General features: G+C 36.4%; 1 protein-coding gene across 2 annotated transcripts in view; it reads left to right on the forward strand.

Moving 5' to 3' along the window:
* CADPS2 (calcium dependent secretion activator 2) overlaps positions 1-12,676 on the forward strand; it is a 315,329-nt gene that overhangs the window by 124,557 nt on the left and 178,096 nt on the right. For both annotated transcript variants that reach the window (XM_032193226.1, XM_032193218.1), the window contains exons 4-6: positions 3,314-3,394; positions 4,386-4,622; positions 8,670-8,791. In XM_032193226.1, coding sequence (XP_032049117.1) covers positions 3,314-3,394; positions 4,386-4,622; positions 8,670-8,791 — 440 coding nt within the window. The remainder of the gene's footprint in view (positions 1-3,313; positions 3,395-4,385; positions 4,623-8,669; positions 8,792-12,676) is intronic.

The raw sequence follows: 12,676 nt of genomic DNA on the forward strand, positions 1-12,676 counted from the left end.
AGCGAGGTTCACTGCTGCTAAGATACTGAATAATTGGTTAAGTGAAGTATAAGGAACATAAAGAGTATCTCTATTGTTGGTGTAGTTGATAAATAGCTATGGTGAATAATTACTACCATTGGAGAAAACTGAGGTGTTTTTATTAAATGGAGTTTGCATGTAGCCTCTTTTAAAACAATCTGTATGAATATAACTTTTCTTCTTTCCCTTTTGGCATGCCTGCCCTCCTAAGTCTCCAGCATTACAATTGATCTATGTGATGGATAATTTCATTTAAATATGACATGACAAATAGTTCAGAAAGTATTTTAAGTGTTTGCAAGTTAGTGACTTTTTAAAGCAAATACCTGTTGCAATACTAAGAAAAATCTGAGTTGGTATCCTGCAGTTTTACATTTGTATTTATTTCTGTGCTTTTCTATTTTTTTTTAACATTTTAAAAATTGATACAATGGTTGTCATAACTTCTTCTATGTCCTGGGTATGGATTTGATCCACAAATAAGGAATTATGGAAAAGGATGCACTTAATGTTAACCCCTGTCTCTGCTTTCCACCCCTACGGTGGGTTATAATGAGTGTCTTCCCTGTGTAAGGAAGTGGATACAAGTCACGAATTCCAGCTTCCACCTGCATTTTCAGAATTTACTTATTCCTACTGTTGTCACTTCAGATTCAGCAGATGTATAAAGTATGACTTCACATTTATAATCACTGACCGCTTTGCTTGGAAAGTTGGTTTTGACGTGTTTTATTGAATTTAGGATAAAAACAAGTAGAATGACTTTGCATGTAGCATGTTGCTTCACTGTTGCTTCATTTTGTATATTGCAAAAACTCTAATGTCAACAACTTTACATCTTACTAGGACAGCTGTGAATGACCTACTAGTCATTCTTACCTTGGTTCTGTCTATAAGTAAAGCAGTGTTCTTCAGTGTTTCAACTTTTCAGTTTCTTTCCATACTTGGCAAAACATCATTATGCACATACATTAACAACATATTATTTGAATAAATAAATATTTCAGGAAGAATACTGAAATTTAAAAATAAGTAAGTGGGGAAATTGGCACATTTTGTAAGCTGTCAACTACAAATAGATAATGGGAAGTAATACATGGTTAGGGAAAAAATGCTGATTTACAAAACCAGACTAGCATTCATTAACTTAAATGATCATTTTGTGTGGAAAAAAATAAGTAAATATAATTTTTAACCAAAAGCTTCTGGCCCTCCAACCAAGTTAATAATAGAAGCAGCCAGTGAAGTTATGTCTTGACACAGGAAAAAGTTCTAGCTTCATTCTGCTCTCCCACACCCTCCTTTTGGCAGAAATCAAAATTCAGTCATCAAAATTCCCTCCAGGCAGATATTTTTCAGTCAATTGCCTATTTTGAAATACGTTATTAAAATAATGCTGCCCTTCTCTTAGCCCCAAAAGGAAAACAGAATTGTTTTTCCTATTATACAGATTGTCAAACTGATTAAATAAAAATATGTGTAAAAATAAAGTAGTTATTTACTACAAAGGAAATGTATTATTTAAATGTATTTAAATGTATTATTTAATACAAAGGAAAGGACAAGTTATAAATATGTTTTGTTAGAAGGCCAAAAAGCAGTTTCTTGTTCTGTTATGAAATAGTATAATGCAAATTCAGGAATTTATTTGGAATACTCTAACTGTATGCTGTGAAACATAAAATACTTAATTTCATCCTGAATGCTCTTGCCATTTATACTGACAGTCAAGCTAGGAGCAGATTTACAGACACGCTTAGTGGGAGGACCCTACCAGTCTGCAGCAAGATCCAATTTCTACTGTTCTGTTTAAACTGAGCCTCTCATATACCATCAGGTTTTGGTCTCCTGTTTTCTAGTAGTCTGGAGCAGATCCTTCAAGGGTCTTGACCGATGCCAGATTGCTCAGATGACAGACTGTGCTCCCTGTCATCACTTCTATCCTAGCTGTGGAAAACTTTATATTCTCTTGCTAAATGTGGTCAGATGTTCATTGTACATAATGCTGCAATAAACCTTTAAGCAATAGATGTTTTGTTTGTTTGTTTGTTTGTTTGTTTGTTTGTTTTTTCCCAAAAATAATCAGATTTTTTATTTGTTTTTTTGGAGGAAAAAATGCTTAATTTTCAACAAGGCTTTGGTTCAATGAGATCTACTGACTTTAGCAGAGGACTGTTGCAAAGAAAATGGCATTATGTATTTGGCCTGGTGCACTAAATAGTGGTCTTACATAAAAAACTTAGTTTAATGGAATCAGTCATTTTCTAAACTAATTGTGAGCTCTTTAGCTGAAGGTCTCATTTAATTAGAGAACTGATTTTTGCCAGTTTCCATCACTAATCAATTTCAGATTGTTTTTTAGCAAGTGATGTATCTTCAGACATTAGCTGTCTAAAGACTAAAAGCACTAGTTCATATCAGCATTCAGGATTGTGCCTGCAGTTACCCGTAGAAAAGGAAAGCCCTCCGTTAACACTGTGATGTTTGTCTTCACCCTTGATGGGCACGTATTCAGTAAGATGTCAAGTTGTGCCTGGCCTTTTCCAGATGCACCACGCTTCTTCCTCTTAGCCTGCTCAGCCGTGCAGGTCAGTCTGCTACGGTGAAGCCACATTTCACCTACCCTTAACAAGTAAAACAGTGAAAAATGACTCGGGATGCTCTTTGTTGAGACCCAGTGACTCTGTTGAGGGGAAGAGATGGGTCCTTCCCCTTTACCTCCAGGACTGAAGCCTGAGCTTTAGTCATAATTATTTCCTCCATATGAAAATATTGGAAGCTCAAAAACTGGATAGGCCTTAATCTGAGCAGCTGGACAGTATTTTGGAGAAAAGATTCATGTGATTGAAATAATATATACACAGAAGGTATAGCTGCACAGTTTTCTCTCCCTACGTCTAGTTCCAGAGGATCTCATGGCACCAAAGAGAAAAATTCCTTGCAAACATTTTCTCAGCTATTCTGTCAGTTCAGTTTTCTGCTTCATGGACAAATGTTTTCAGTGGTTATTTTCATAAGGAAATAATGCTCCTTCTATTTAAGCTGAGTATTAAAAAGTCAAGGGAATAAGGGCTACCCTTCAGAGTCTTTGACTGCTGTGGATAATGGGTGGCCCTTGCATTTCGTTCATCTTGGTAAGACTCAAAGCTACGTATTTGCTTAGTGTTTCAGAAATTTTAAGATACAAAGGTTGTTGCAAATCATTTTTCTTTTCTTTTCAACTACATTAATTGCTATAAAGTGTGTGTTTCTTACAGTTAATATTATTTATATTTTTTGTTCTCTGTGCAAGTTGGATAATGCAGATGAGCAAGCAGCCCAGATCAGACGTGAACTAGATGGACGTCTACAACTGGCTGAACAAATGGCAAGGGTAAGCGGTTGCTTTCATGTACCAAAAATGTATCTTCTTACGAGATTAAGTGGGATGATAAATAATGTGGGTTTCCACTTTCTGATTCTGACACTGAACGTCATCTGACAGCATAACAGTCTGGGAGATGCATTTCTTTCTGCTGTGGAGTACGTATGGGGTAGAGAAAGAGCAAAATTTGTTTTGAAAGGTTGTATACTGTGTAATCCTACCTTTCCTTCGTCAGCAAGTCCAGTGATGCAACAGAGAGTATATTATTTGCACATTTGGGAGGATGTATTTTGGAACTAAAGTAGATTATATTTCAGATGCAAAATGCATTATTCTGTACTTAGATATAATGTTTTTGTCTTACAGCATGCTACATATATATACTTTTAAAGTATGTATAATATAGTTTATATTTCCAGTTTAAGTCAAAGTTCAGAGTAGTTGTATTAGCACTGCAAGTAACAAAACTGAGTGAGCTTTGTAGTTCAAGTTAGTGCTAATAGAGTAAATTAAAAATTGCTTTTGTAAATTTTAGAAAGCCAAGTCTACTTTTTCTCTCTTAGAGCTCGTATCTTATTTCAGTGGACAACATTATGTCCTTCTATATTAAATATCACAAGTAGGATTGTTACAGTCCCTGGCCATTTTAGCACTCTGTTGGAATCCAGACCTAAATGTGTAAAATAATTGTGTGTAACTCTGCATTACTTTCTAAATGAATGACTTGTTATTAAAAATAAAAATAAGCAGAAGTAGAAATTTCACGTTGCGGTTGTAGTTCAACTGTTTTATGTTAGAAGCAAGAATATGACTGACTTATTTTTTGAGCACACAATTAGCCTTCCCATTACTGTTTTCAAAGGATACAAATAGTTACATGTAGGAATTAAGACTTTTATTTTTTTTCAATATCTCTAAGTGAGAGCAAATTAATAAATTAATATGCTATATAATGCAGCATGATTTTTTTCTGCCCAACTTTTTTTTTTTTCCTTCCAAGGAAAGAAAATTCCCAAAGTTCATAACAAGAGAAATGGAAAACATGTACATAGAAGAGTTGCGGTCTTCAGTGAATTTGCTGATGGCCAATTTGGAAAGTCTTCCAGTGTCTAAAGGTGGGCCAGAATTTAAACTGCAGAAGTTAAAGCGATCACAAAATTCTGCATTCTTGGACATAGGGGACGAAAATGAGGTTCAGCTGTCAAAGTCTGATGTGGTCCTCTCCTTCACATTAGAGGTAATCATATATTTCACTGAACATTTGTTGACAGTTTAAATTATTAGAATGTCCAGAATGTCTATTTTTTTTTTTTTTTTTTTTTTTTTTTTTTTTTTTTGTTACTAGTCCTTCCTCGGTCATTAATAAAAAATATTTTAAACTAGTAAAGTATGCATTGTCTCTTTGATAATTAGGAGTTGGAGTTTATATGAATTATGTGCTTTCCTTTTACAGCTGTAGCTACATTTCGTTCCACACAGCAATGTGGGCAGTTGAATCTCCTACACAGCTGTAAGTTTAAATGAATTCCAGAACATTAGGTACATAGGCACACTTTGGAACATAATGAGGAAACACTATGGTTGTCAAATCCTCATTTGCAGAAGTTTACAAACAAGTTGTGTTTTCTCACTGAAAGCATTTAGAGAATAAATCAAATTCCAACTTTCTTACTGTTGGTCATAATAGGCTGTTTTTTATAATTTTTTTGCATTTTCTTCAAGAGACAAACTTGTATTTACTGAGGTTATGCAGGAAGTCTGCTCTATAGGTATGCAGTCCCAATCCACATCGAGCTCAATTCACTTCAAGAGGAAGACACAAATTAGAAGACACTAGTTACTTAAACATCTGAGGAAAGCATCATTGGTCAGGTCCCATTCTGTACATGTGAATATCAGGAAATGCTGATCTCTGTCTCTAGGTAATATTACAATAAAAATGTTTCCTTGTTGCATAGTATGTATTTGTCTGTCAGAAGATGCCACATTTAAGTGCTATGCACTTGAAACAGCTTCGGTTTGTGTAAAACATTGGGTAATGTTAAGTAATAAATATTTCAGTTGTTAAGTGTTTTAAAACAAACAAAAAGCATGTATGTCTCTTAAACAATGTATATTCTTAAGTGAACAGTGCATCTGTTTTTTTCTTGTAGTGTTGAAATTTTCTGATCTAATTTTCTTTGTTATGTCAAAAAATGTTTAAATCTTTTATTTAACTGTAAAAGAGAAATTATTTATCCTGCCATATGCTACTTTAATATTACTAGCTAACAATGTAGGAGGCCAAAAAAAATTTTGGAAGAGTAGTAGGATCGATCCATCTATCATATACTAAAAAATAATAGCTCATCCAGCATGTAAAACTGGTGTAGTATAGTGCTGAAGTATACGAAATGATGAAGTAATATTATAATTCTTGTGCTGAACCCTGTGGCCCACTGTCACATGTGCTGTTTCCACCTCAAGTGGACTGCAGAGACTAGAGTGATACCACCAGTAGCAAAGAGTAGTTCTAAAGCACCTGAAAAGTACCTGTAAAAGCTTTTCAATAATATTTTTATATATTTGTCTTCAAGAAAGTTTGCTTGGTGAGGGTTGTAAAATGAAGAAAACCTCACTCTGGGCTTCTAGAGAGAAATATTAAGTATGTACTAAAAATTATGTGATACTTGGAAGGAAAACACCAAAAGATTGAAACAGTCATGAAATGAAAAGTGACAGTAAAAGTGATTTCCAGTAAACTTGTTACTTTGAGCAGTTTGGGTCTGTTTACAACCCTGCACACCAGAAATGTTAGATAGACTGTTAAGTTTGCAGAACTTAAGTTTTTTTGGTTGTTTCTTCCATTACTGATAGAGAAAACATGGAGGTTCTTCAGGATTAATGATCTGCCTTTCATCATGGGCAAGCAAAGAATTGTGTATTCTATAGGTAGCAGTTTTTAGTAGGGGAAATTTTCATTTTAAGCATGTTGTTAACGACATAAGTTAAGTTTCTTGTCTGTGAAATATATATATGTGTCTTATTTTTGGGAAGCCAAATCTCACAGACAATAAGGGCAAAAGGAAGCAGCTGAACTGATATTCATTTAGACTGAAACATGGGATAGCTGTTCTTTTTTATGCAAATCAGAATGGGCAAGTAACAAAACCCGATTGCATTTCCTTGGAGACAGAATATTTTATTTCTGAAAAAAATGTTAGGTGATATATATACAATTTCATACTTCTTGAATAAGTACGGTTACCAGCAAAAGCCCTACTGAGAGCAGCTGCACAGGAATGAACAAGAAATCTGTAATGTTAAAACATTAGCACAAATAAACAAAAAAAACACCTAATTGGGCAGGTGAAGTGTGGTATGGGTTAATTCTGCCACTGCATTTCATTGTTAAGACAGACCAGCAAATTATTATTGGTAATGTTCTAGTGAGAATGGACCTTGTGCTCTAAGACAAGAGATGCTAAAAGCGACAGTGACTATTTTTGCAAGTTGGATATTTCATCAATTAGCCTATTTGCAGAAATTTGTAAAATAAATAAAATATCAAAGCAGTAGCAGAAGACTTAATTGCTTATGTTCTTCAGCTGTTGAACTGTTTAAGAAATAGACATGTAATATTTAGAAAGCTGTTCATCAACTAATGAGCTAGTTAATCAGCTAGTGACAGTTTCCTTCCTAATGAAATGCAGGTTTTTTTTCCATTCCTAGAATCCAGAAGTGCTAGCAAGGACAAATGTGCTGTGCAATTAAATTAGAAACTCAAGGAGAATTATCAACATAAAAAAATAATAAACATGAAGTCTGCATTCAACAAGGACATACATTTGACATGTGGAAAGACCATATAGACAGTGTTAGCCAGAAGGATCTCTTCTCAGTCTTAAAGTGATCATTGATCACTTTTATAGCTGTTTGAATTCCTGGACCACAAGCGATGGAGAAGAACAGAGATAATTACATCATTGTCCCTGAATTGCTATATTATTTATAAAGCATAATAGGCAGTATTGATAATTTATGGGCAATGTAAAAAAGTTCTAATGACTGTCAACTCACTGGAATTTTGCAAGACATCTAACAATTGCTAAGATTTGGGGAGTTTTAAAGTACAAGAGATTTTAAAACTAAGGGTGAATCTGCCTTGACACAGTTCAATAAAAGTGAACTGGCAAATATGCAAGTAGTTTGATAGCCAGGCATTTTAATGGTTGCTTGCTGACCTAAGAAATCAATTGCTTCTAATGAGACCAGAAGTAGTCATTACTTCTGTCACCTTTAAAACAATCAAACAAATACTGTGTTTTTGTTATTGCTGTTCAGATGAGGACAGCTTCTCTGCTGATTAAATGGACAAAGTTTTTCACAGTTTCTTAGGCACAAATGGGGCTGAAAAGGAAAGCAGCTTTTCTGAAGCAGGCAGGGAAACGGGACTTTCTTTTCAAATCTTCCTTGAATTAGAAACATCTGAAGTGTAAAAATTCCAGTAGATTAACACTGTGACAAACTGAAAGGCTTGTAAGAGACACAGAGCAGTTGAAGTTAGACTGTATTTGGCTCTTCTGAACGATTACCGAGTAGTTCAGAGGAGCTGAAAAACTGTGGAATTTGCCAAGCCGAGAATGTCCCCACTGAGGAAATTTCTCAGGGGACGGCTGGTAGAGGTGGCTTTTTTTTCCCCATCTCTTCCCCCCACATCTCCCTATGCACAATGACTGCACCTGCCTGCAAGAAGCGAGCTTAGAGCTCACTTCTTGTGGGTAGGTAGTGGGGGAAAAATACTGCAGCTGATAGTGGTGCTCTCTATCATGACAGAGATGAGTTTCAAGGGTTGCAGCCTCCTTGGTCACAGCACTGTGATTAAACTTCCAAGACTTCATCGGTTTGCTTGTCTAATTTAACAATCTCAGTAACCTTCTATAAATACTTATTTGGATGACTGCTTTAAAGAGACACCTCCTCGTGCATTAACATTTAGAATTATATTTAGATATTGCTCTCAAATTCAACTACTAGCATTGAAATTATGGTTGGAGTGAGTTTCTGTCCAAGTAGAAACAGAGCAAAAATTTCCATTCCTAGTGTATCTTGCTGAAAGTAGAAAAAGAAGGCAAAATTAAAACTTTTATGTCTCCAAAGATTTGAGACAATGTGGTGTTTTTTGTTTGTTTGTTTTGTTTTGTTTTGTTTTAGGTTTTCTGTGTAGCATTTAATACCACAATAGCTGTGTTATGTAATGCTTTCTGAAGTCTGAAGGATGAACTATTTGCTTTCTTCTCCTCAGATTGTTATAATGGAAGTGCAAGGTTTAAAGTCAGTTGCCCCCAATCGGATTGTCTACTGCACCATGGAAGTGGAGGGAGGTGAGAAGCTTCAGACGGACCAGGCAGAAGCTTCCAGGCCACAGTAAGCTGTTCTGCTGTCGCTGTGTACAACATCCCTTCCCTTCATATTGTGGGAGAACCTACCTGAACAGCTAAACAATTTTTAGAGTTTAAGTTAGCACTATGTTACGTGAGGTGTTTTTTTCTGAGTTGTTACCTTAAATTCTTTCTAAAAAAATTTAATTATAGATAATATTTATGGTGAAGTAAGTATGAAGTGTGAGCACAGTCCAAAAAAATACCACTGAATGTATGTGTGAGGAAGGGAGTTGGATGGAGGCTGCAGAATTGTATCCTCTGAAAACACAAACCTTTTGAAAGACGTTAGCCTGAGGTGATTTTATGTATTCTAGGTTAATGTGCAGGTGGCCTTGTGGAGTGTAACTTGTACAATTGGTGGAAAATCAATACTCAGTAATCAATCTTGACAAAGCTTACTCACCTGCTGAGCCTATTTCATTTTAAATTATAGGATCCACTTCTTCCAATTAATTTTTGAGGGAGGCAGTCAGCAAACTGACTTGGAGGGGAAAACATCATGCCATCTGTAGTTGAACCAGTCAGTGTGGCATAGAGGAAGAAAATTAGGTGTGTTTTTTTGTTGATTTGTTTGACCTACGCGCTGACTTCAGACACTTTTCTCTCTGTTAAAATGTCATTTGGAATCTTTCGTAGATAACTTTCCAGACAGTGTGTTGGGGTTTTACTGGCACCATAGTGTGTCTTGTGAAAAACAATTTAGAAATTGCAGTTGTTACAGTATCTGAGAAAGCAGCTTAAACTGAATTGGGATGATAGCTTCTATTCCATTCAGACCACAAATACGGATTTGTGATAGGCAAAATTATAAGCACAGCATTTATGTGCATCTTCTGGGTCTGTGGAGAAAAGAAGTAGAAGGAGATATTATTTGGTAGACTTTCTCCTAGCTGTAGAGTTGCAGCAAATTTCCCAGACAAGCAAACCAGAAGCCTGCTATAGTAACATATTCAGATGAGCTTTGCAGAACTCCAAGGAGGTGGAACAAGATGTAAAATACAGTTGATACACTCCCTGGCTTCTCCAGCTCAGTCATACCATTTCCATGTGGTACGTGTGGAACTTCTAAAAGAAATGGCAATGTAAAAGACATACGGATATATGGGTTGAAGCAAGGTCATGAGTGTGTATGCAGCATCCCTTGCTCATTTGTTGACCTGTTGGGGCATTCTCTGGTGGCTCGGGGGCCCATGTGAGCTGCATGGATTTGTCATGGAGAGTGCATCTCCAAACTATGCTTCTCTTCAAACTCAGAGTTGTTCTTGTGCTCTTCCCTACAATGAGTACATATAACATTTGCCTACTGTCACAGTCAAGATTACCTTTTCTTCTGAAAGTGCCCGTCTTTTTTTCCTCACCCTTGAACTTGTCAGCTTTTGTTTTAAAGGCTTCATTAACCTCTGGTGTCATTGGTGTGGGTCTTCAGACTTCCCTAAATCAGCTAGAATATAAAGATCCTTGAGTCTCAGCCAAAGTCATTCTATTTCCAGAAAACAGTTTTGTAGATGTTAAGAATTTTGTTTTTCTCAAGCTATTTCCAGATACAGTGGACAAACTATGTCAGGGAAGGTTCATGATCAGTTCATGGTCGACTTATTACATATTAGGGCTGCAGGTAAAGGTGAAGGTTGTAAAGCCAATCAGAAAGTCTATTTTGTGCATAAGATACCTCCCCTAAAAGTTAACAACTAAGTCAAAGTAGAAACTTTATCAAAAGGAAGTTCCAGAATAGATGGAATCAATATGAGATCAACTGGAGAGTTTGTAGGAAAGGTGGTAAGGTTGGGACCTGCTCTGAGCTTGTAAACTGTTTTAGAGGATTTCAGGCTCAATATGTAGGAGTTGAATATGTATGAGTATTTGAATACAGAAGAATACAGAATTTATTTGCACTTGAATACAGGAGACAGGTCATAGGCTATTCCATAAGTGCTGTTGTATGAAGAAGTTTCATATAGATTTTTATGGAAAAAAATGCGTCTTTAGGAAGTGGAGAATCGTGAGATGCCCTGAACTGTTCACTGGAAGAGCAGGAATGGGAGTTACTTGTGCTATTGACCTGTTATCCTACAAAATAGTTTGACTTGAAAGGCCACAGCTGATAGAACTCTTAGAATAGCATAAGAACCAGATAGATTTTGAGTCATACTGTTTTTCATTGCAGGCAAGCATAATTATGAGACTCTGGCATACAGTATGCTTATGAGCATACAGGGAGATGTAGTTTTTGAGCATATATTGAGATGTAGTTTGAGGCAATACAAGAGGATATTAAATTAGGCAAGCATGAAATTAGCAAATTATGGGCAAACAGTAAAGAAGATGGAGGAAGCTGCCTATGGAATTGGAGGTCCTTTATTCCACAGTTTCATTTTTTAGTTACAGCCAAACAAGGTTTACTTGACAGCAGCCATATTGCTTTTTTTGTTGGTGGCAAAGGGAACTAAGAGTGTTGGCAGAGATTAATCACAAAATTGCTCAGGTGAGAGAGAGCCTGGAAAATATTGTTATAGGTAGGGAGGGGTCCCAAGTTTCAGAAGGTGCCTTTTTCCTCTAACACAGACCATTTCCAGTCCTTCTTTCTTCCCTTTATGTCCAACATATCCCTCATCTTAAGCAGTTACCTACCTCCACTTTCCCGCCTGCTTCTTCCAGCACTCATCACGGTTCTCTGGTAGGGATGTGCTGGGGGGGTGGGAAGGGACGGATGAAGGGTTGGATGTTCTCCTGCAAGTAGGAGGGATGGGAAGAGGTGGAAACTGAAGCAATTTTCTGCTCCTGTTGGTGTTAGTAACGTCATTGCTTCCGCCTTCTTTTCCCCTTAGTCCTCTGGCAGCAATGGGGAAAGTTGCTTAAGTATAGTCCAGTGACCAGCTGGGCCAGAAGAGCCAATCTGTCTCGTTTCTGATGCAGAAATATGAAGCTTTCTGCTGCCCTAGGGTACTGCCTATCTTGCCTGCTGCTGGAGCTGGCTCCTTACTGGGATAATTTTCAGTACTGTCATTCTGATATAAAGGAAAATAGTCAGCGAGGCTGGAGGAGAAAACACAAAACTCAGTGTAAAAAGAAACTGAGAATTGAGAAGAGCTGTAGTTCATCTTGGCTCTTCAGATCACAAGCAGTAACATATTTGCACTGACAGATCCTAGATAAAGGAGAACATAACTTCAGATTTTATATAGTATGTGCAGCCAGAAAAGGGTAGCAAAGCTCTTGTACTAAGAGTAGAATGAAACGGTGATGGACAATGAATTTTTCACCAGCCTGGTGAGACTGCTGGCAAGAGCTACAAGTCATTTGCTTGTCACAGGCATTTTCTGTAGTTGCTTTATAGTTTTGAACTGGTAGATACATTTGTGAAGAGAAGCAGTGTAAAGAAGTATTTATGCCTGTGGTTTTTTTTTATTTTCTTTTTTTTTTTTCTCTCTCTCTCTCTCTTTTTTTTTTTTTTTCATTTGTAAAATATCAGTGTACAAACAGCAATGCTACTAGTCAGAAGTTTTGACAGGGAAAAGGAGAAAACTGAGTGCTCAGACAAGTGCTTCAAAATGGAGTACAAACCAATGTGACCTCAGAGTGGAGATTAATAGAAGCATGATTCAAGTAGAGACTGAATTGAAGATTTATCTGCTATTCCAAAATGCTGAATATTTCACTCAATGATTTTTTATAGTATGTATTTAAGTATTCTTCTAAATCCTTGAATGCTTCCATGAGAGTAATAAGGAAATCAGAAAAAATGTTTGCTCTTCAAGGCGAAAGACTTAGTCTGAGTCCCAGAGAAAAGAGCATGGTTTTATCCTAAAACTTTATCAGTTTATCAGTAAGAAATATCTTCTGGTTTCTTATTGCTTTTAATTCCTGCCTG

Source organism: Aythya fuligula, chromosome 1, assembly GCF_009819795.1.
Source record: "Aythya fuligula isolate bAytFul2 chromosome 1, bAytFul2.pri, whole genome shotgun sequence".
Classification (NCBI taxonomy): domain Eukaryota; kingdom Metazoa; phylum Chordata; class Aves; order Anseriformes; family Anatidae; genus Aythya; species Aythya fuligula.